The 23,567-nt window shown below is 39.7% G+C and overlaps 2 protein-coding genes across 5 annotated transcripts in view; one reads left to right on the top strand and one right to left on the bottom strand.

Annotated features, from left to right (window-relative positions):
- RICTOR (RPTOR independent companion of MTOR complex 2) overlaps nucleotides 1-4,864 on the top strand; it is a 73,089-nt gene extending 68,225 nt beyond the window's left edge. For both annotated transcript variants that reach the window (XM_037374524.1, XM_037374525.1), the window contains exon 36: nucleotides 105-4,864. In XM_037374524.1, coding sequence (XP_037230421.1) covers nucleotides 105-179 — 75 coding nt within the window. In that variant the 3' untranslated portion in view covers nucleotides 180-4,864. The remainder of the gene's footprint in view (nucleotides 1-104) is intronic.
- OSMR (oncostatin M receptor) overlaps nucleotides 1,549-23,567 on the bottom strand; it is a 38,248-nt gene continuing 16,229 nt past the window's right edge. For 2 of the 3 annotated variants that reach the window (XM_037374527.1, XM_037374526.1), the window contains 14 exons: nucleotides 22,697-22,978; nucleotides 22,000-22,129; nucleotides 20,498-20,655; nucleotides 18,280-18,416; nucleotides 16,507-16,666; nucleotides 15,915-15,991; nucleotides 15,279-15,495; nucleotides 14,493-14,675; nucleotides 13,231-13,332; nucleotides 12,620-12,799; nucleotides 10,719-10,883; nucleotides 9,132-9,210; nucleotides 8,779-8,851; nucleotides 5,324-7,760 (listed from right to left, as the gene is read on the bottom strand). In XM_037374527.1, the coding sequence (XP_037230424.1) occupies nucleotides 7,311-7,760; nucleotides 8,779-8,851; nucleotides 9,132-9,210; nucleotides 10,719-10,883; nucleotides 12,620-12,799; nucleotides 13,231-13,332; nucleotides 14,493-14,675; nucleotides 15,279-15,495; nucleotides 15,915-15,991; nucleotides 16,507-16,666; nucleotides 18,280-18,416; nucleotides 20,498-20,655; nucleotides 22,000-22,129; nucleotides 22,697-22,978 (2,393 nt within the window). In that variant the 3' untranslated portion in view covers nucleotides 5,324-7,310. Of the gene's footprint in view, nucleotides 4,627-5,323; nucleotides 7,761-8,778; nucleotides 8,852-9,131; nucleotides 9,211-10,718; nucleotides 10,884-12,619; nucleotides 12,800-13,230; nucleotides 13,333-14,492; nucleotides 14,676-15,278; nucleotides 15,496-15,914; nucleotides 15,992-16,506; nucleotides 16,667-18,279; nucleotides 18,417-20,497; nucleotides 20,656-21,999; nucleotides 22,130-22,696; nucleotides 22,979-23,567 lie in introns of those variants that run through there. The other variant, XM_037374528.1, reaches the window with a different exon arrangement.

Here is a 23,567-nt window from a genome sequence, read left to right on the forward strand (position 1 = left end):
GAATAAAAGATGCTTTCAGATATGTCTTAAACGAAACCATTTTATGATGTCTCTCTAGTAAAATCTCTTAACAGCATTAATACTTCATCTGTCTTTTTCTTTAGATGCATGAAGAAGCAGAGGCTATTTTAGCAACACCAACAAAACAGCCAGTAATTGATACATCAGCTGAATCCTGACCTCTGCCTTATGCAGTGCGTTGCATTTCAGACTTTCTGAAATCCTCAGACAACCTCTGACTGACTGGATAAAAGGCTTGGAGCATCACCTTCTAGACCGTTCCAGAAGCTACTGGTACCTGGAGACTGAACTGAAAACTTTCTTCCTCAACCAATTACTGCCCCAGTCTTTTGAGCCCTTTGGGGAGTTGTTAAACGTTACCGTAGTTTTAATAATAGTAATTACCAGTATATGCAAGAGCCAAGCACTGAACACCTCCACAAGTTTTCATTTCATTTTCTACCATAAATTAAAAAAAAAAACAGGACAACACACGGAGACATCTTTTTTGATTGACTTCCAATTCTGTCCCAGAGAAGCAGAAGAATGCCTTGCTTTTTAAACCCTGGATACCAGGAGTCAGAGATGAGGGTGCATTCCATTGCCAGCGATGGGGAGCCATGCTGTAATCATGGACACCAGGGGATTAATGTTAGCCCTCCTCTCTTGGTTTTTGTACTGTTTATAACACTACTTGGGGGTTTGTAACTTCAGACAGAAAGAAAAACCTCTGTGAATCTGAGGTTTCCTTTAAGTTATTTTAATATTGCTGTAGTTGTAAGTCATTTTATTAGCAGTCTCTCCAATTTCATGACATTTACGTACATGTATCTTATCTGAACCAGTTAAGGATTTTCACTACAGTTTGATTCTAAAACTAACAAATTATTTAAACTTAAAATGTTGAAATCAGATTGTTTTCCCTGAATGATACGCATGTGTTTGCAGTTTCTACACTCATATAGTATGAATGTTGGTCTTACTTTTAACTAAAATCCTTAGAAAAAGCATGATTTCTGACAGATAAATGAATATTGTATAAACTAAACTTGAAGACATTTAATCATTGCTGCTTTTATGAGAAGACGTATTATGAGTGTTTTCCAAGTTCCATGAAACAGCCAAAAACAAAGGTTTATTTTAATTTTCAATGGATGAGTGATCAGGCATCAGATAGTACTATTAATTGTAGTGAAAAGCCTTAAGTACCAAATTTTGGAGCAGCATTATGTTGCAAAAGTTAAATGATATAGGGGCTGTTAATGATTGAAATGGTTGCCCCTGTAATGAGGTTTCTAAATTAATGAGTGCAAACTTTAGAAAAAAGTAAGAATCCCTGTCACTTTTGTCATGAATCTAAAGATTCAGAAGCCTTTACACAAAGGTAATATAAATATATGCAAATGTGTATATACAGTAGCATGGTCACCTTTGTTAGAATGCCTGTGATAGAAGGGATTACCCTTTGATTTTGATGTAGGTGAATAATTCAACTGGATTGTACAAAGTAGAACGTATTTTTATCCATTCGCTTTTACCATTTTTTTGTAATTGTCAGATTAATTCTCTAAGTGAAATTTATCCTGATACTCATAATTCTGTTCTTACTAGCTATACCACTGGAGATTTCAGTAAGTAGTCCTGTGATTCCTGGTGAAACGTAGAGTTCATTTGTTCTTACTGGATATTTCATCTTGCCACATAAGCACTGCTTTGCAGCTATCTTTTCACTGAGTTCTCATGTGCACTGCATACCGTCAGGTTCAGGTAAAGCAGATTAAGTTGCTGCTCAGAGTCAGGTTTAGTTCCTAAGATTATCTTTTCATGAGTACCCACTGAAAGAAGGAGCAAAAAAAAACTGATTCAACTCTTCTGTGGTCAGTGACACAAATATATCTGTGTGTCAAGACATGTTTGAAATGCTTTGAAAACATACCACACCAGTAACTATAGGACTTCTGGTTGTAAGAAATAAATGCTTCTGTAAAACCAAAATGTCAATCACAGTAGACCAAATAGTGGTATAAACTCCAAAGGAAATAACGTAGTTTTCCCAAAAATGGGGCTAGTGTATCTTATACAGTAGTTTCAAACACTACCTCAGTTAGGCTAGAGTGTAAGACTTTTGTTTTAATAACTAGATGGGGTTACATCAAACAACTCCGTGATATTTTTCTGCAGTTCAAGCAAAATAAACAAATTTTATCACCTCTATTTAAAAAAAAAAAAAACAACAAAAAAACAACAAAAAAAAACCCGAAAAGAAAAAAAAAACCAAGAAACAACTTTGTTCATTTGTTACCAGTTTAACCCATAGCACTTAATGTAGAAAGCACCACAGGAGGGCTTCCGATTATAAAAAGGTAAGCAAAAAGCAATGTCAATATACTTTTGAAAGAACCTCCATCCTGCAATGCTCATGTGTTCTGATGTACTCGCTTGTGTGGGGATCCGTGACAATAGAAACTTGACATACAAATTATAGCTACAAATCCAGTTATAAAATATGGTCGTTCCTTTTTCTGAAAGTATATGAGTGTCAGTAGATTTCAACAAGTATGCATCAAGGATGTAAAGTCTGTACTGTAAATAACGTACAACATTTCTAGAATTAATTTACATTAAGCTCATGTTAATACTTCATTTTAATTGGCAAATGAAGGGATAGTGTTACTGAAGGAATTTGATATTGGCCTAGCTATAAACTGTGAATTTCTAATTCTGTAGATTTCTTTTTTGAAAGATCCCTTTCAAAGTCTTATTTTGGGATTTTATTTGCTTTGTGACAAAACTTTGAAAGAAAACAGTAGTAAATAAAAATTGTGCTTATATTAACCCTAATAAAGAATCCTTCCACTTTTCCTAGAAAGGTTCGCAAGGGAAGCTGACAGACCACCTGCTTTCTGTTTTTCCAACCCGAACAATTGCCAATACTGTCAAATAAATGGCAAAGCATATAGTATTCACTTACACTATATAGAAATACAGTTTCGTTGCTGTGGCAAAGAAAACTCCTGGATGATTCAACATGCTAGCACAGAATACTCAGGTCTGGTGCAGAAGCCTCTGTGGGAAGGAGACGGCTGGCTGTGAAACCAGTTTCATTTGGCCTGCTGCATTAAGCTGGCTGATTTTCTTAGGTCGTCTTTTACAGTCAGTGGAAAGGGGTGGTCCTTTCCAAAGGGCTGAAAGAGAGCTAACTGAAGGGCTCCCAGTTACTTCCTCACGGGACTCCTTCTCTCCACTGAGTGGGGATGAGGACTAAGCTGGGTGCTGTGAGAGTCCTTTTGGAGAGAGAGGTGCAGAATGCTCCCAGCTGCTGTGGACATCCCTTGGAGCTGGAGATGGTCAGGCTTTGAGGTGCCTAACTTGTATGTTGGGCCCCTGGCGTGTTGTACTTGAAACAGCCTATTTTCCTCATCTGTCAGGTCTTACTTGACCTGACAATTGTACTCTACACATGCTCTCCTTGGGTTTTGTTGTTTTTTCCCTAAGACACAATGAAGTGCAAAGGATTTGGTAGTTTACTGTGCCGTGGCTTGGCACACTGAGGTAAGCTGCTCTTACAAACATTTAAAAAGGTAGCAGTGAGAATCCTGCTCATCTTTTTGTCATTTTATTTTGGAGCATAGGTAGTGGTCTTGCATGTGAGTTGTAATTTGCAATGAGACTGGAAAAACCCATAAGACATTTAGTAGGTGCCTGAAGAGAAAGGTAGCCATCTGAGAAATGGGCAATACTCAAAGCCTAGTAAGTAGCAAGAAAGTTGCTACTGCTTATTGCCTTTTTGGACTGCAGGAAGCTGGTGTTGGCTTGTAAGTGAATGTGAGCTCAAGCTGAGCCAGTCACAGTGAAAGGACTCTTGCCAGGCTTTGGAGTGTCTGAGCTTTCTGCTCGCCTCGTGGCAGAGCTGCTCACAAGTCCTGTTTCTTGGAGCTTCGCTGGAGCCAGCTGAAAGCAGGTCCTGTAACTTCTTTTTTTTTAAAGTCACACTTCTATTATCATGTGCTTATTAAGGGTATGCTAGGTGAGTGTAGAATCTGACAACTGAAAAAGACCTTTGGGGGCATACTAGAAGACACATTTGTATTTTGCTAGAAGCCCCGCCGTCCTCCTTGGTTATTGTTGAACTCCTGATCCTGGTTCTCTGGATAGTTTTGTTTTCAGCAGATTTGTGTGTTCAGTAAACAATGTGGATTTTCTTTGGGCTAGCTTTGTAACAGAGACGGACAGCAATGCCACAGCATGCAGAATTGCACATTTTGCTTGTAAGATACACTATTTCATTTGATAAATATAATTTATGCCAAAAAATGTAACATGCCATTTTGCCACTGAATAGTGTTTTAAAACACACAAGATGCATTGTCTTGGGGGGGAAGGCAGACATTTTGTCAATTTAATTGAAAAATTGTTCCAACACTGGGCTGTCAGCATCCCCAAAACTGCGTTATAAGAGATTAGCTAAATCATTCTGAGGAGGGAAAGGATCAAGGAAAATCTCAAGACTTACTCTCTCTGTCCCGTGTGGTCTTTTTTTATTTAGTAATACGCTGCTACATATTTGGAGGTTCTAGTGTTTGTAGGTCACTGAACAGACAATGAAATCTGATTTATATTGTATACCTGTAACATAGAAAGAAAAAGTATTTATATATTTTCCGTAAGAATACTGCATTGAGCTGTGTATAATTTAAACAGAGGCTTGTCCCAAAATGGTATTGCCCACCTTGATTTTTTGGGGTTTTTCTGTTTTGTTTTTTTTTATATAGTGTGTACAGTTAATGTCAATGGGCATTAAAAGCCTCCTGAAGCGTAGTCTTATCAAAGGGATGCATTGTTAATAAAATCTACTTAAACTTCTTATAGTTGTTCTTGTCTCATCTGTACCTCTCAGCCCTATAAATGGGTTGGAATTTGTATTTGGAAGTTACTAATTAACCAGGACAACCTGAAGCTTTCCAAATAAACTTTTTTTGGTAAAAAAATATATTTTACATTAATGCTTTGCAAGACATAAGAATAGAAGGGGACTCCTTTAACAGTTTGTACACCATTTTTATTTCAAAAACCTTAGCATGCTGATACTGAGAATAATTTTCCATTATGTGATGATTTAAATATTAGCATTTCAACAACTGCTGTGAAAGCTGAATTAACGAAAAAATTAAAAGTTTACATTTTTACCCATTCAACCATTAATGCAATACAGATGTCTTAAAAAAGATAAAAATTATACATGCCTCCCCACCCATGCAAAAATTACTTTTCTAATCCTTATTTCTAGTTCTAGTGCCCTTTGTTTTGTGCCACCCTGAAAGCACAGGTGGTTTCAGCAACCAGAAACAGGGCCAGCAACCAGAAGTGTTTATAGAGGGAGAGGAGCTAGCTTCTTAACCACCTTGCCAAGCAATCTGCTGGTACCTGGTACAGTGCTTCCATGCTTTCACATAATGAAGCTTCATCAGTGCAGGATCTCCTCAGGAAAGACCAAGGGAATTGAGGTGGGAACTCTTCAACAGGCCAACTTGTCTCCCCCACCATCAGGAAGGCACAACTGATAACTGCTTCCCCCAACCCCTGCCCAGTCACTCCGGGGCTGAATTTCCCCAGCCATGCCCCAGTGACAGCAGCTTTTTCAAAAGTAGGAATTTGTGCTTTGTTACAGCTGTCCTCAGGCATAAGGAGCTGCATCATGATGAAATTTAAAATGTTTTGTTGGATAATCTGACTTTTTTGACTGACTTCTGCTTCAGAATTCCTTAGGTGTGTAACTCTTGCTTTAGGATACCTCTCAGACCTTTTGAAATAAACAGGCCTTTTCTTGAAACACACAGCTAGGAAGCTTTAGTTTGGTAGTGGCAAAACAGCTTGCCTCTGTGTATTGGCCTTTTTTCCAGCAGTGAACTTCTTAAACTACACAAGTACACACGGTATGATGAAACGCTTTGGAGAAGGAAATGTTCGAAGTATACTGTGGTATAAAACTTTGAAATTCACTGTCACTCAAAGGAGAGTAACGTAAAGGGAGGAAAAGTTTCTCTGGGATGTTTCCCTATTCTCTGTCAAACTGCACTTCAGTGAAGTGTGACCTGCCGTGTTTCCTTACTCCACCGTCTGAAGGCTGAAAGGAAGGCCTGTGCTGCTTTGGTTTGGTTTGGTTTGGTTTTTTCTTCTGAAGTAGATCTGTGTGTGACCTGCACATGGACACAGCACAGTGTGTGTTGACTGGATACCTCTAACCACAGCCTGCCACCTGTGTGTTTGTGCCTCACCTCTGCCTGCCTGAAGACTCTGCCGCAGTCTGTGTAAGGTCTTACTGGTTTTCCTGTTGCAACACAGCTCACAGACATTACAGCAGTAGCTGTAAGCAACAGTATAAAACCTAGATGTGGGTCAGCATCAAAACTAATTTCTGTGTAGAGCTGCTTTGTTTAAACTAACTTAGTTTAAACTTAGCTAAAATGTGATTAGCCAGTTAAACATGGGGGAAGAGAAGTAGCTACATTTTTAAAAGTTAGCTGAAGATCAAATTGCAAAAAACACTTCATTTTTTCCCTTTTGAGAACTGCATATTTTGTGCTTTTAAGTTGAATTCATAATTAGGTAAGACCAAAAGGTTCTTTGTTCACTAAGGCAGTTAATCTGCTGAGGCTTTCAGATACAATTCCAATTATTCTCTTCATTAAAAATGTACAATGTTTCAAAAATCAAAATGGGAGACCAAATTCACCACTGCCAGCTGTAGGGATTCTGAGCACTGTAATAAAAATACTACTTTTTTAGTACATGCAAAAGTAGTGTTGGAAGATGTAGCTGATACGTAACCTGAATACGATGTTCTCCACAAATGGGATTCGTACACCTATGCATTGACTGCTGTGTCTGCTTACCTTGTTGTTTGGGGCTTGCTAAATCTGTGCAGGGGTTAATGCCAACAAAAATTAAATTCATGTGCACAAGCCCCTCTACCTTCTGAATAAATTTTTAATCTCTGCAAAATCAGTAGTTTTCTGCATCAGGCTAAGAGAAATTGCTGTGATCTAACCTCCTACATAATACTGGCCACGAAACAGCCTATAAATCTTATGTAATGCCTGTAATTTGTGATGAAACAATAGCACGCATCATTCCTGCACGCAAGTCAGTATTTTTAAACTAGCCCTGCAGCAAGAGCTTTGCAGCATTAAACAGAAGTAGGACAGTTGGGCTTGTGAAAGCCTTCATCAAAAGAAGTTGTTGTGGTTAAAGAAATTCTTACTTACATTGTGTAACAGACATGGGGTGGACTCAGTGGAGGAGCGAGTAAATCAAAGCCTCCTCCCTAGGCAGTGCACATCTGTTTGTGAAATGTATCTCAGACTGGTCTTTCTGCCAGCTGTTTCTCTGGGTGATGCAGCAGCATCTTCATTAAAAATATCAAAGTAGTAGTGTGGCTGGTACAGCATGACTGGTGGTTCTGGCATGCTTGCTTCTACTGTCTCCAGAATTTGATAGGGGTCAGATTCAGCTGCGAGATGAGAAGAATAAGTAAAATTTTCAAACCAAGTACGAGTCTGAGGTGCAGGTGTTGGCGTAAAGTTTCTCTCTTCGTTTTTGTTAGGGTAAATCCAGGAAGAGTTGTGACAATCAACCTTATCTTCTGTTGGTGTTGAAGACGGCTTGGTCCATGGATGTAGTTTCTGGGCTTCAGCCTTATTGTCCACTGCTAGCATGTCAGGAATGCAGTCACTTATTTTCAGTACTTTCTCAGAACTGATCTACAAGAGAATCATTAAAAAAAAAAATAAATTACTCATAAAAAGAATCTCTGCATAAAGAAAAGGCAGTGAGTACTTCAAGCACTTCTAATGTCTGAAGTTCTTTTAACTTGGATTTTTCAGATACAAATGAATAGAATTTGAAGGAAAAACATACAGAATGTTCAATGGAAGCTGTAATTTATGTGGAATTTATCAGAATGTGTATTTAGAGGTGTTTTTTTTAAAGTAAGTTCGATATGACTACATTTGAGGAAGGAACCATGTCCCTCTACTTTAAAAACTTTGCCGAGGTTTTTGGTGTGTGCCGTCTCCAGCCCGAACCGCTAGCCAGCAGGGAGCGGCAGCAGCGCGGGCTGTCGGGCTGTGCAGACTCCGGTGCTAAGCGGTCACTGAACACCGGCCGCAAAAATGGCAGCAGCCCCGTGTGTGCCAGGGCGGTCAGGCGCCTGGTTTTGCGACCGCCTTAGCACGCAGCATGGAAGCAGCAGCTTCTCGTTCAAAGGGCCTACAGAAGATGCTGAGGGCTTTTTTGCCAATCCTTTCCACCCAGCCAGACCTAGCAGAGTCCCCTGCATGCTCCCAAGAGCCAGGACATGCATCACTCCGCTGTGCCTTACCACGGGGGTGTGTAGACTAGGAGGAGCGGGTGGATGCAGTTCACGGGATGCAGCGAAGTGCAGCATTGTCTGGTCTGTTGTGTTCAGACCGTGCTGGGTTTTGAACAGTAATACTGGAAGAATCACCACCTACTGTATCAAAAGGTTTAATTTATCCTCCAATTATGCTTTAACTTTTCGCAGCAACAGACTGCAGAACGTAAACTTACCACTGCAGAGTCACACAAATATCGAAAGGAGACTTTTCTACTAAATAATGACATTAAATTATGTTCATTTCTGGGTGAGTGTCACTCATTTTTAAATTTAGTCAACAACAACAAAAAAAAAATCCTGAAACTTCACTCATCAAAGAATGGAAAATTTTAAAACACTACATTTTCAGTGATCTTTCTTACCTTTAACTCTTTGAATGACAGCACTTTGCTTTTGCTAGGACTAGGTATTACAGGACAGCAGCACTCCTTCACCCTGGAAATGAGACAGCAAAACAAATGATGTTTTTGTTCTCTCATCTAAGCATATCCTACCAGCAGAAGCCACGCATAGATGTATACAGAAAGAGCAGCAGATGATGAGTGTCTCAGGAATGCCGCAAGCCAAATACTTACAACATCCACACAGCTGGACAGCCAAAGGAAAAAATGAATGAGGCCTTCCAACAGGCTGGAAGCAGCAAGCCGCAGCTGTGGTTTGTAAATTACGCTAGATATGTTCTCTGTCTACAACAGAAAAACGCACTGTAACTTACCATTTCAACTTCCAGTGGCATATAGCTGCTACTAGTGATGGAACTATCACTAGCAGGACTAGAAGGTACAGCATGCTTGCTGTGAAAGAAAAAATACTTCAAAAATTTGTTTTCAACTTCTCACCTGTTAAAGTCAATATAGCCTGAGTTTCTGGGACAAAAATAACACCAAGCCCACATGAGATACCTTGCAGCTAACTCAGCAGTAAAGCCGTGTGGTCCATGGTTGGAAGTTGGGCTAGAAGTTCTGGGATGCAGCTGTAAGTCTCTTGATTTCCTTTACCAAAACTGAATTACTAGATTGCTTTTAATTTGCCCTCATGTTAGCATCTTACCTATAAAGGGTGCATTTCCAAAAGTTAATACAATGATAATCTCCCTTAATTATTTTGTTTACGTTTTCTCTCAGATCCCCAAAGATGACAGATTTTACCATGAGACTTTGACAGAACACCTGTACCTCCAGTATTAATGCACTATAGCAAGACAGACACTACGCAAGTGTTCATGCTCCCTGAGGAAGCATCTCAGTATCTGCTTCTAGCTGGAAGGAACAGCCTTGAGCTGTTTTCCCTGAACAGCTGGAGCTGTAATAGGCAGGCCAAGGGGGAGCACTGGTTAGTGCTCACTCTCCCTCTGCCCTGGCCAGTGCCCTCTTGCCCTGTGACAGCAAGTGGGTGCGCCACTACCACACACCACAGCAGCAAATGGGCATGTGTTACATTCTCCTTTTATCTTTTCTGGGTTAATTAACCCCCCATTTCAATTCCTTGTATGGCAGTACAAATGTTTGTCTGTGCCTGTACAAGAGGAGGCTGGCTAAGGGGAGCTGGAACACAGGTATAAGAGGCAGAACTGCCTTGGCAAGGGTGCAATGAGGGTTTAGACATTGTTCTGCTTGTTAGCCTAGAACATGAAGTCTCCTTGCATGACCAATGCCTTTTCCTACCCCTCCCCCTTCACCTCCACGCCCAACACATTTCTCAGAACCAGGCATCTCCGATTCAGTTCGTAAGTTTCACAACCACGATTGTTGAGTGGTATTTCCAAGGGAACAGAACTACAGGCAACTATTTCCTGTTCTGCTTTGATGATCAAATCTGTCCAGTTAGTGAACTACAGTGCTTAAGCCAGCAACCCTTTCTTATTGGCTTATGAAGGACTCAACTCAGCAATGGATTTAAAGACTGATGAGAATATGAAACAACATTAGAGTTTCAAGAATCCATACAGAAATTAGTTGTTTGCACACGGGTCTGTAGTTTTCCCCACATTAGAAAACTAGTTAAATCCAAATGCAATTCTTCAATGCATTCTAGCAAACCAAACTCACTAGTCATGCAAATATGCACAAATTAAGCTACTTCCCAGAAAGATATGACTTAAATAAGCATGTAAAAAAACGTAGCTAGTTGAAAGTATCAAAATGCTGTGTTGATATGCACATGTTGTTTCTCAGTTGGATTCTTTCTCAAGTGCATTTTACATTGAATTAAATGTTTTCCCTTGAGAAAGGAAGATTATTCTAACCGTTTGAATCACCCCATCCTTCTGCCAGAAGACAAATTTTCCACAGCCAATACTCACAGTTAAACGGTGTGTCTATGTATATAAAGTCAACAATGGGAGTCTCTCCTCCACCTGTATATGCTTTAACCACTAGTTTGTATTTTGTGTTTGACGAAAGGTGTTTCACAGTGTATCTCTTTTCTTCTGGGTTTTCAATTGTGTATTTACATAGCACTGAATCATCTAAAATGAAACAGAAAAGACAGAATCATGGAATCGTAGAACCATGGAACGGTTTGGGTTGGAAGGGACCTAAAGGATCACCTGGATCCAACCCCCCTGCCATGGACAGGGACACCTTCCACTAGACCAGGTTGCTCAAAGCCCCATCCAGCCTGGCCTTGGACACTGCCAGGGATGGGGCATCCACAACTTCCCAGGGCAAGCTGTTCCAGGGTCTCACCACTCTGAAAGTAAAAATTTTCTTCTTTATACGTAATAAAGCCACCCTCTTTTAGGCTAAAACCATTACCCCCTGTCCTATCACTACATGCCATTGTAAAAAGTCACTCTGCATCTTTCTTATAAACCCCTTTAGGTACTGAAAAGCTGCAATAAGTTATCCACAAGATGTTACAAGTCAGTTTAACTGAGACCACTAGACCACTGAAATAACAGAACATTTGTAACCCACCTTCTTTGTAATTTACATACTTCCTTCTGAGAAGGATGATGCATCCTGACTCATTGCCACTGGTATGAACTCACATCCCTTGTAACCGGACTGTCCACAACATTGACCAGCCTCTGGCAGACCACCTAATAATTTGCTGTCAAAAGCTGCAACTGTTTATTTTTATTTCCTTTCACTAGAGCTTTTTAACAGAATGATCTGGGTTTGCCATTTCCTTTTTCACCAGAATCCCGTAGCCCTTAAGCTAAGGTCAAGTTCTTTGAAGATAACTAAAGCAAGAAATCTCTGCCCGAAAACAACTCTTTTGCCTCTCTATTGTGCAACTCCCAAACCCCAGGGACAAAGGGTTAGCATATTCCTCCTGTTACCAGTCACACCCCTTGTTTGCTAGCTCAGACAAACTGGGAAGCAGGAAATCTTCAATTTAAACATTTAAAGTCTAACTGGGATTATTTGCAGAGTTATGGTTCATCTATGATTAGTTTAGTTCTGATAGGAATTCCTACATCAGCTGCCTTCAGTTCAAACTAGGCTTTTTAGCCTGGTACTAGTCTAATCAGCAGAAGGATCTGATATAGGACATGACGCAACTGGAAGAAGAGGCAAGGGAAAAAAAAATAAAATCCTTAAACATGGAAATATCTGAAAACTGTAATGGAGCAGAGTCATCTGGAACAGTTTTGAGTGTGGAGCAGGAAGATCAGATATGAAAATTTAAACATGGCTTTGCAGCACCCCACAGCTCCATTCTGCTGAAGGAACTCCACTGTAGAGCACAGCCACAAATACTTTCACTATGAAAGAATTTAAATGGGGAATTTACACAGTGCTCAAATTCTAAAGGAAATAAACTGTATCCCAACTGTTTCTAAAATACCCCAAATCCTAGTAAAACTAACATACTTTCTATGACTGTCATCCAAGTAGACCACAAACAGATGTTTTTGAAATTCATCGAAAATTCAAATCACAAGAGGCAGACATTTGACTTGTCCTACAGTACTGCACGAATCTTTTCTGGAGCTTGCACTGGTGTTAAAAGGAGCTACAGACAACAGGACAGGGGCTATAAATCTGTATAAAGCCAGGACCCACTTCTGCCCATTAGCACCTCAAGCATTAGAGAGGAATCAAATGCAGGAGGTGTTGAAATCTGTATATTGCCTAATAAGCCAATTTTCTTGCCTAATGTGAACTTTCTAAGGGGCTACAATACTCAGCAACAGCCACAAAGTCTTTCACTTGTACCAATGACAAAAATTCCTAAATCCCAGAGCTCAATTACCTGGAAGGATATGTTTTTTGGATCCTTTCAAACTGCAGTATTCGTGTACAGGTGACACATAAACATGGTAGCCTCTTACAAAACCAGACTGTGACTCATTTGTGGGGTAAGAATCCCAAGACAGCGTTACTGCATTGAAAGTCAGTTCAACTTTATCCACCACAGGATCAAGCAGAGGAGCTAGAAGAAAGGAAATTCGAGTAAAACTCTCCATTATTCTTCAAGAATGTTTATCTTCTAACTTGAAAAATGTCTACATTCCCATGTGGTGTTTCTGTTTATATCTTACTTGTATTTAATAGCGGAACAAAGCCAAAGCGCTCCACCAAAACTGTCAACTTCACAGAGCTTTCATGCAGTCCACATTATACACAAAGCTGTGACTGCTAATCACAGCTTTGTTTAGCTATTCTAACATGGACTCTACCTGGTCACTGCACTAGTTAAATATCCTCGATGCAGGGCTGCGTATGTTGTACAACTTTTAAATGATTCACTGATGATATAGAAACAACACAGCAAATAATGGTTTTAGCAGGAGGAAAGCTGTGGAATTCTTCTGACTGATGAATTTAGCAAATACACAGACCCTAAAAATGTTGCAAACTTACGAAGCTCCCTGAGATAACCAGTCTTCTTCTCCAGTAAGGAGGCTGTATTAGCAACAGATCCATAGATGTGGAAGTTGTATCTCACCCCTGGAACAAAAGCAGCTAGAAAACAGTGGAACCAATTACAAAAATAGGTTATGGTTTGTTTTTTGGATTTGCTTTTACTTAACTGCTTTCTATAGAGGTCTACGATCCATTAGAAGTCTTCTTTGTGTGCTACTGTGTTATTGAAGCTACTGAAGGAGACACAGCATAAACCAATTCTTAGTGTGCATAATGTGGATGGAACACATGTATTCTGTCTGAAAGGGAGAATTCAGAGGGAGGTTTAATATCTTTTTGTTGCCCTACAGAAGTCAAGATGAGTGTACAATAGACTCCAAATGCATCTAAGAGCAAGATAATTTCATTTCCATTTCTGGCACAGGCAAAGGTTGTGTTTTGGGCTGTTTCATGCAGACACATACCCATGCATCAGGATTCCATGTTATCCTCACTGACATCCACTCCCATTTGGATTAAGTAAATGCAACCCACTGAAGAAGTGGGCAACGTTTTTTCCATGTGTTGCCACACTCTCCTTCAGTGAGGACACAGGATCCCATGTGTTTGTATGAACTGAAGTGCAGTTCCCTTATTGCGTATTGAAATATGCTCAGTCAAATTTTGTTCAAACATGTTTCACTCCTAAGTGAACTCTCAGCTTGAGAGACTCCGGGAAGGCTATACTCTCGCAGCTGTAGAAGTGCACCAGAACAATTTTCACACAGCCAGAAAGGTCTAATGGCCAGCACTGGGATAAAAAACACACAAACTGGTCCTAAGCAAGGACTGGTGTTGAAACACATTATTTGTAGCACACTGACAGCACTAAACCTCTCACTACACAGTGGGTGTTAAACTATTGACCTGTGTTACAGCCAAGGCAGAGTTCCATTTTTTCCATGCTTCATGTCTCCTGCTAAAAGATTTTTAGCTCCTTCATTAACCTCACCACGCTCCTTCAAGGTGTTACTACAAGCTACTCGGAAGAGTTTTCTTCTAAAATACGATGCTGATTTCCAAGGCTTAATGGTGCTGGCACATATGTGAGGTCTAATTCATTTGTTAGGCAAAACATAATACGATATGCCTTTGAAAAATTACACCTGCACTGCACAGACTTCAATATTACACAGGATTTGTTTCCTAAATTCAGTTAATGCCCACAGCATGAAAGATTGATGTACAGATATCAGAAAGAAAAATTGTTGAGCTGTCACCTGAGTTGATCAGAGCACTGGAAGCGTTGGGCCCAAATCTTTTCCACTGCAAATCACAAGGCTGCAACATCGGAAAGTTACACCAATCAATAATATAACTGTCATACATATGTCTGGGGTCCCAGGAAATAAAAATGCCATCATCTGTACCATTAACCTCTTCTTCTTTAAGTTCTTTGGTGCCTAGGAATGTACAAAACAATCTCTATATTTTGCTGCGTGAGACCTCAGATTCATAAATGAAGATCAATACAGTTTCTATGCTAAGCTGTTAAACAACAATAAAATAGTTGTGTTCATTCACTATCGGACATATGGGATCTTTCACATGCTGAAAGCTGATCTTTTTGTATGCTGAAAGCTGACAGCTCAAAACCCATCAGTTTTCTTAAAAAGAACCCAACTGCAGAAACATGGAGTCATAAAACAGAAAGTCACAAGAGACTAATCACACACAAGGGTTCCCTGTGAGGCAGTGGCTGCACATTCATGGCACCTGTGGCAGGTTTGAGGCTCAAGTTTAAGCCTAAATGTGTTTTGCTCTGTGGAGACAATCTGTGCAAACCAGACTTTCTCTTGTAAGGGATAGATGAAGGCCCTGAAGCTTAATATACATACAGTTACCACCTTGTAGGCAAAAATACACTAATAATTTCCATATAGCAGTGATGTGAGTTAACAGGCCAGGTTAATTTGTTCCCCTAAGACGATTTATTATTTCACTTAAAATAGGTAGAAACAAAACTCTCATAATGAAAATCTAACTGAAAATACTCCTACTGTTACCTGTAGCTTTAGGGATGATCAGTACTGCAGGAAGTGAATAATTAACACTGTTCTTTGCCATGATACTGATTCTGTAGGAATGGTTATCAATGGAAATCCTTGTGCTATTGTAGGCTGATGAAAAGGAAAGTCTTTCAGGCTTAGAGCCATCTTCTACTTTTTCCCAGGTTACTTCATATGAAATACTTCTTCCATTTGCTCGAAAACTTGATGGTTGCTGGGGAAATAGTTATGGAGGTAAACAACAATTACTTAGTAAATTTTGCCAAAAAATATGAGAGGAGCATTTAGAACTTTAAATAACTAACTGGATGTATTATTTCTGTAAGAATATAAATGCTCATTTCATACATACATAAATATACAGGATGAAATGGAAATGCAGAAAACTCAGTAATGGGATTTGTCTTGTTATAATACTTAGAAAAAGAGAAGTGTATGTCTGAAATGCCAGGACAATACATCATCAAACAGCTACATACTTTCTGAAATAAGTTATACATATTTGTCTTAGATTCTTAAAGGACATTTTCATACTGAATTGCTATTAAGTGCACACAGGCTTGTTAAAGTTCATGGGAGAAATTTCCAACCCCCTTGTGAAAGGGTTTGTTTCTGTTTCTGTTCTGGTCTCACCTTCCAGAACAAGGTCACATTCCTCCCACCCTGAACCGGTGTGATTTCCCTCCAGATGTCCAGTTTCCCTGTTGGAGCTGGAATACAGTAAAACAAAGATGTTTTAGGTGCAGAAAGGATAAACTATTTAATTGCTTCCTCCCATATAAAGAAATTCCACCCCCAAAACTTCTTTTTCCCCATCAATCCTAGGTCTTGTCAAAACATTATTCTTTCTCCCTTAATTATTTTTTCTGAATGGATGTCTGGTTAGTTTCCCCAGAAAGTATTTCTTTGTTTGCAGTTCTGAGATGCTCGTTTCCACCTCTGCACCATTCCTACAGCCTTCACTGAGCATTGTAACTCAGTCTCTTCACCCTCCCAGTCATTCAGATTTCCCACTGCCTGCAGTGGATGAAATGGCAGAAACTGGCAGAGGACAAGAGCTGTTTAAAAAGCCACCTTCTTAAATTTTTCTTACTGTGCTTTTGCTTTTATGCATGCAGCAGGACTCTGCTTTAGCTACACAGCAGAAGAGTAGCAGCAGATAGCAAACAGAGGTGGCAAGCTAAGAACGCTCTTCAAGGTTCCCGTCCCAGTAGGCTGGACATACTTGCTTCCTTTGTTCTGATGGTTTGGACTTCACTCCATTCACTCCACCTCCAGAAATGCTTAGCTGACCCACAGCGTACTCTGGTTCTGTACTCAGTGTATGGCTGCAGTCCACCCAGGGTGATGCTCCCATAATGGAGATATGTGTCTGAAATATTATGCTGCAAGACAAAGACAGAACAGTCAGAGCTCAGTTCAGCTTCGTTAGCAAGAGTTTTTTGTCTGAAAAAAAAGTTCTTCCTCTAGATCCTACAATAGTCAGTTAAGCCTGACTTGGAAAAGGTAATCATGGAACAACAGTCAAAAAAACCCCAAGAAAACACACACGATCAAAAGACACAGAGGTCCAAAAAGAGGTCTGCAAGCCATCTCTCTGAAACTGTCTGAGTAGCAGTCAGAACCATAGACTCACAGAATGGTTTGGGTTGGAAGGGACCGTAAAGACCATCTAGTTCCAACCCCCCTGCCATGGACAGGGACACCTTCCACCAGACCAAGTTGCTCAAAGCCCCATCCAGCCTGGCCTTGGACACTGCCAGGGATGGGGCATCCACAGCTTCTCTGGGCAACCTGTGCCAGTGTCTCACCACCTCCACAGTAAAGAATTTCTTCCTAATACCTCATCTAAATCTACCCTCTTTGAGTTTAAAGTCATTCCCCCTTGTTGTATTGCTACATGCCTTTGCAAAAAAAAAAAATCGCTGTCCAGCTTTCTTCTAGGCTCTTTTTAGGTACTGGAAGGCTGCAACTCACAGCCTGTCAAATGACTACTCTTTACACCAAGAAGGGAATTTACTGAGATCTTATACTCACAGACTCTGGGTCTTTTACTCAGTTCATGTAAGTAGGACACTGTTCCAGACCTATGCACAGCACCTACAGTTACCTTTTCTTCCCATTTTTTCCTCAACTTTTTCCCCCACTCCCCCCTTGGAGACAGGCTGAGTTCTGGTAAGAGTCAAAAAGTGAGCATGCTTTTAAGCCTCTCCTCTAAACTGTCTCCTGTAGTGGCCACCTGTGGCAGCCATTTGAACTAACATCTCTTGACCAATACTTAAGACAGAGCATAGCTTCATCCTGATCTTCATAATGCCTCTCTAATACGCTAAAGGCAAGCTGCCTTCATAGGAAAAGGGCTACAGAGAAAACACAGTATGCATGCAAAGAGTCAGACAGTCTCACTGTTCGTGGAAGAAGTGGAACAAGACAAGGAGTCTACTCAAATAATCTTCAAGGAGATGGAAGAGGATGGGAAGAGAAACTGTCCTGGGGTTCCCTCACTAGAAAACAGGCACGCTACCACCAGGTACAGCCAATAGCACATAGAAAGCTCCTGGACTAATATAAAAAAAAAAAAAAAGCCTTCAACACACGTTTCCACCATTTGTGCCTAAGACGATATGAGTAATAAAACCATGAAAAACCAAGACTAGCAATAGCCAACAACAGCTGTAAGGCCCATAAATATTCTTATTTACTTCCACAAATCTCAGAACCCATGCAGCAGAGGACAGAGCCACATATGCAGACAGGTCACACTGTACACTTTGGCCAGCAGTATAGGAAGTGTTGGCGTATGAATTAGTGCCAGCAATGGCTGCCCACATGGACTACGTCATCAGTGTAGAGCTTGGGAGCAAACAAATGAAGAAAATAGACACATCCACATGCTCACAAGATTTAGAGTGTATTGATATTGCTGTGGAATTATTTTTTAATCTCATGTCAAAAAGATACTTGTTATGTTTTTGTGTATGAAAGTCAGGTTTCATACCAGTTCTACTTTCCCATTGGGTAGGAGCAGTTCAGTTTGACAAAAGAGTTCAATTCCTTTGATTTGATGTTTCCAATATAATGTGATTTCCGCATCTGTGTATTCTTCCCACAGCTGGAAAGGTGCAGCAGGATAAACTGCCAATGGAAAATCTGAGTTAACTCTTGGAAAACATAAAGTACATGCAAAAGTATTTTAAGGCATTTTAGTTTAGTAGTAAGAGCAAAGACGACATACAAATCTTTCTGCCAGTCTAGAAGAAGCAGATATAAATTAGTAAAAATTAATTTCAAAATGTAAATACAGTAACCAAGTAAATGTGATATAAGTTAAAAAAACCCTTATGTGACTTGAAAATATTTCAGAACATCATGAACAAAGTAAAGTCTTTTTCTGCAAATCCAGTAAAAATCTCTAATCCTTCTGGTGGAAGCTCCTGGATCTAGCATTGTAAGTAACATCTGCTACATTTCTACATCCCAGAATGCAGCCTCTTCACCAGAAATTTTATTCACAACTCTTACATTGACTCCTTCCAGTAGTCACCCTCTGGTAAACAGAGATAATGCTACTCCTTCCAAAAGATTTCTGGCATCCTTTACTACTATGCAAGTAGCATTCAGCAAGGGCAGCAGATCTCCAGCTCTCCCATATTATCAGTACAATTGTAAGGAATGAGACATGGCAATGGAAGTGAGTGGTATGTTTACAACTTTGGCCATTATCCTGACACTTCACAGACCAGGAATTACAATTTGAGGACTTCCAGACTCAAAGGAGATTGTGTTTGATACAGAAGGTCCCAGCTACCTCATGCATAATTGGAAATGATGGACTTCAGTCTTCCTGTACTTGCTGACATCCTTTAAGTAAGGAAAATTCTACTTAAATATGTCCAGGATCAGAGAAAACAGAAAGAGCTTTACAGCAATCACTATTTAAAAGGTTAACATCATAAGTATTATATATAATTCCTTTAACTTGTAACAATCACTAGAACTGGAAAAACAAAACTGTAGTAAAGCTTTAATGTACTTAGCACGTTCAATGTAACCTATTTTAGCCTGCCATGAAAACGTAGTTTGTAATATTGCATTGTCTTATTACGTGTCAGTTTACTCCTCCACTTTCTTCCTGCTCTGTTTCTTCCACCCCCAGTCAATTAACTTTTAGAACTCTCATGCCTTTCTGAGACAAATTTAACAGACAGGCATTTAACATATGTTCCTACAAGTCATATGAAAAAGCGTGTCTAGCAAAACTGTAATCAATGCCTCTGAGGAAGCAAGCCCTGCCAGAATGCAGCAGTTATACCACCAGCCTCCTCACCCATCAGTCTGTCAGCTTCAGAACGGAGCAAAGCACACGTTGCCTCCTGCTTCTTCAAACAGGACCACAGGTGGCCTAAATAAACAGGTGGCCACAGGACCCTGGGAACACTGAGATGGATGTGGTGGGACTAGAGGACACAAGAAGAACTGGAAATACTACTGGCAGGAAATACCCAGGTGTTTTGAAGCTGGGGTACACTGTGATAAAGGACAGAACTAATAGGGAAGAAGGAACCACAGCCATCAGTAATTGCTCACAGAATAACCCATTTTATTTCAGTGATGATAAACTACTCTTCCACCCTTACAGTAGCACTGAAGACATTATTGTCCCATATTAGCACTATCAGTTCTTCCTGGTAATAGCTGCTTACATCTGCATCACATCCCATTGAGAGAGGTGCTAGCAATTTTATTTACCTGCTTTTCAAAATGTGCATCTCCATTTTATTTTGGAAAGACAGTAACATCAGCAATAATATTTTGGAGAAAGGACTGAATTCCCAAGTAACCTACACAAATACTTTTTTTTTTACACCTCCCCATTATATAACCTTGTATCGTGTTGCTTCACATACTATAAGCCAGCTTTAGCAAAGAAGCAGATTTTGAAGCATTAAAGGCTCATTTCAATAAAGGGTCATTTCAACAATCAAATTTGACCTTTGGAGTGAAGCTGTTTTCCACCATTAACACAAATTTTGCAAAGCTGAAACTGAAGAGACAGCTGATAACTAACAGCACAGGCACCACTAACAAATAAAAACTGGAAAGACAAAAATCAAGGACTTACACACTTTAAACTGGGACACTCAAGTATTGAGATCAGAAGGAGAACAAGGCCCATGACAAAAAAAACTTCAAGACAGACATTGAAAAGACCTTACTTCTGTAAGTTACATCAAAAACATCCGTGGCAGTTTTCTTTCCCAGTGGGTTTTCCGCAGTCACTGTGATATTATAGATCCTCTGCTGGCCTATATCCCAAGAACAGGAGCACTGCTCAGAACAACTTACTGTGCATGGAACCCTTTTTTTGGAAAACCTATTGGGGCAGGGAGAGAAGTGAGGAAGGGAGGGAAAAGAGAGAAGAACATTTTTCCAAAATGTACAATTGACATAGATGCTGAAATTTTTGATGCTCAACTACGTTACAGCATCATACAAAATAAGGCGGAGGGGGACAATGAGAAGCCACCCAGTACTGTCCCCTAGCCTGAAGCAGAATGAATATAGGTATTCTTACAATTAGAAGAACATTTTCTTCAAAGTCTAAGTACTTTTTCCTTTTAAGATACAGCTAAGTTGCTTTTAGTGATTTCCTCATGGAAATTCTAAACTAGGGACCTATTTGCCAAGAATTAAGCCATTCACACGTCTACCACTACGCTTTTAAATGAATCAGTAATTTCAAGTGCACCTTCTAACCTACCATTTTTAAATCACCATCATAATATCTTAATGGAAGTGAGTGATGCAGAGACCATGAAGGTACATGCAGTGATGACCTGCCTTCTGCTGAGGTCTTTTGATGAAAGTTTGTTGTGTTGATGAGATATCTGTCCTGTTTAATGAGTTTCCCTTTCTCTGCAGACCCTGCTGCAAAGCCCCTCTCTTCTCCATTTAGGTGCCTCTGTAGCAAGGAGCCAAGGGCCAGGTCTGATATGCACAGCTGTGTAACCTTGACTCAAACTGCTAATATAAAGCTGTGAGAAAGTCTGCAGAGAGATTAAAAAAATAAAAAAATAAAAAATATATTAAAAAAGCGCTGAAATTATAAAAGGTGAAAGTACAGAAACTATAGACAGAAGTAGGATTTTTGAGATAGGATTGTCAGTAGCGAAAGGACTCAAGAAGGAAAACAACAGCATGTAAAGTGGAAAACAACAGCATGTAAAGTTATAAAATCATAAAGAACTAGGGAGGCTAATCAGGCTAACTAGAGGGTTAGCAGGGAATCACCATTTTGAGTCAGCATTAGTGGCAATGGATCGTGAACACACATAGTCAGCCTACCAGTTGATTAATTCCTAGTTATCTGTTGTGTGTGTTGCCCAATACTTATATTACACTTCTAAGTTATCTATAGCCTGATTGCAGGGTGTCTTCATACCTGCTGAAAGATACTCAATTAACCCAAAATAATGGTTAGAACAAGGTTTATCAAGCAGAAACTGGGCTGATAGACCCACAACTTTGTTAGAGGTAATCCAGTTCAGGGCGGTTCTGCACTGCTCAAACTTTGTTAAATAAGCTGATCAGTGAGCTGGAAAGAGGCAGGCGGATAATTTCAACAAGGATAAAAAACTTTTCCACATATTTAAAAGGAAAGAACATGACTGTTCCGTATAGCACAAGCCAGAGATAATGTAACAATGAGGAGACTTACTCTTCAGACAAGGTGTATTTTGTTGAATGACGTCCATAAAGATAGGTGTCTCCTCCCTGGCTCCAAGTACATGTTACTACTCTCATGTCTTGAGTTTGGCAGGAAAAATCATTAGGTGTATCAGGTGGTTCTTGTCAGAGGTAATAACCAAAAAAACACCAACAGCATGGCAGTCAAGGCAAAAGTCATCAACCTTTTTACTGTATTAACAAACTAGAAATAATGGATACGTGTAAAGTCTGGTTTACTACAGATACTACTTCAATTATACTTACTCAATGACCACTCTGCAGAGAAAATCAGGATAACACTGTAAATTAATTGCAATCCAAACCCCTCTATATGCTATTATTTTTTGTTATATTCATGCATTCATTAATATAATCTGTATTGTTTTCTGTCTGTAAAAATTGCTGCTGGCCTTTGAAAGGGGGACTGTGCTGAGATTTTACCACATGCACACAGACAATGCAGCTGAACTCCTAAATGGGTAGGTATATTTAAAAATCAGTTACCTGTCCTAGGATCAATTAATGAGATTAATCTGAACACATTTAATGCTATTCTTTAATGTGTTCCATGACAGGACAATGAGGAACTTACAGTAAGCTTCTTTTTTCTTCTCCCTCCCATTCCCTACAGCCATTCCTGACTTAAAACAGCAGGAAAATATAACTGTAATAAAACATTCACTTACTACCCACAAAGAAAACTGCATGATCATAGCACTGCTCTTCGTTGCAAGAATCTTGACAGTAGACGCTGATGTGAGGCATCTCTTGATGTGCCACATTTTTCACAGTGATAATTCTGACTTGACCATTTGTGTGATTGAAAACATGAACAGCTGGGACTACGAAGAATTCCTTAATGATTTGACCTTTCCTCCCAATGCAACACAGAGTGATATCAGAACCTTCCTCTACAATTTTTTCATTTGGAAAGATTTGTGGTTCACTGTTATTTGAAGTGTCCAGGGCTGCAAAGTAATATATAATAAACAATTTCAAAATCTGCTTATAGGAGCAGCCTTCAACCAGAACACATAACTGAGCATTTACACAACAATCTGCTAATGTTATATTAGCCATTCATGCACTTTTATTTAGGATTGTTCCCCATACAGAGATCAACTTCACATCTAACTGTACCTATATTTCTCTTAAACCCATAAACATGTAACGAAGTCCAACAAACTACCTAAGAGACAAAATGCATCTTTCTGCCTTTCACTTAAGAGGAGACAAAGAGTTTGTGTTCAACAACTGCCTTTACGGATGAACACTGCCTCCTGCACCTATGAACAGGCTGATGCTTACATTCAAAACGCCTGCTTTTGAAGATTATGAGCAGGAGGTTAGAAAAACATGTTCTGAAGCTTATGCAGACCTCAGCTAAGAGAAGTCAACATTGAGTGAATCAGATCAGTAAGGGGATACTCAGCTTTGAGTAAGACTCCTATGGCTTTCAATGTTGGACTCCTTGCTGAATGCAAAAATCAGGGGGAATTAACTGACTTTTGGGTAGGTTGGAGATAAATTCTACTCTCAAGAATCTGATCCAAAAAT

This window comes from Falco rusticolus, chromosome Z, assembly GCF_015220075.1.
Source record: "Falco rusticolus isolate bFalRus1 chromosome Z, bFalRus1.pri, whole genome shotgun sequence".
NCBI lineage: Eukaryota > Metazoa > Chordata > Aves > Falconiformes > Falconidae > Falco > Falco rusticolus.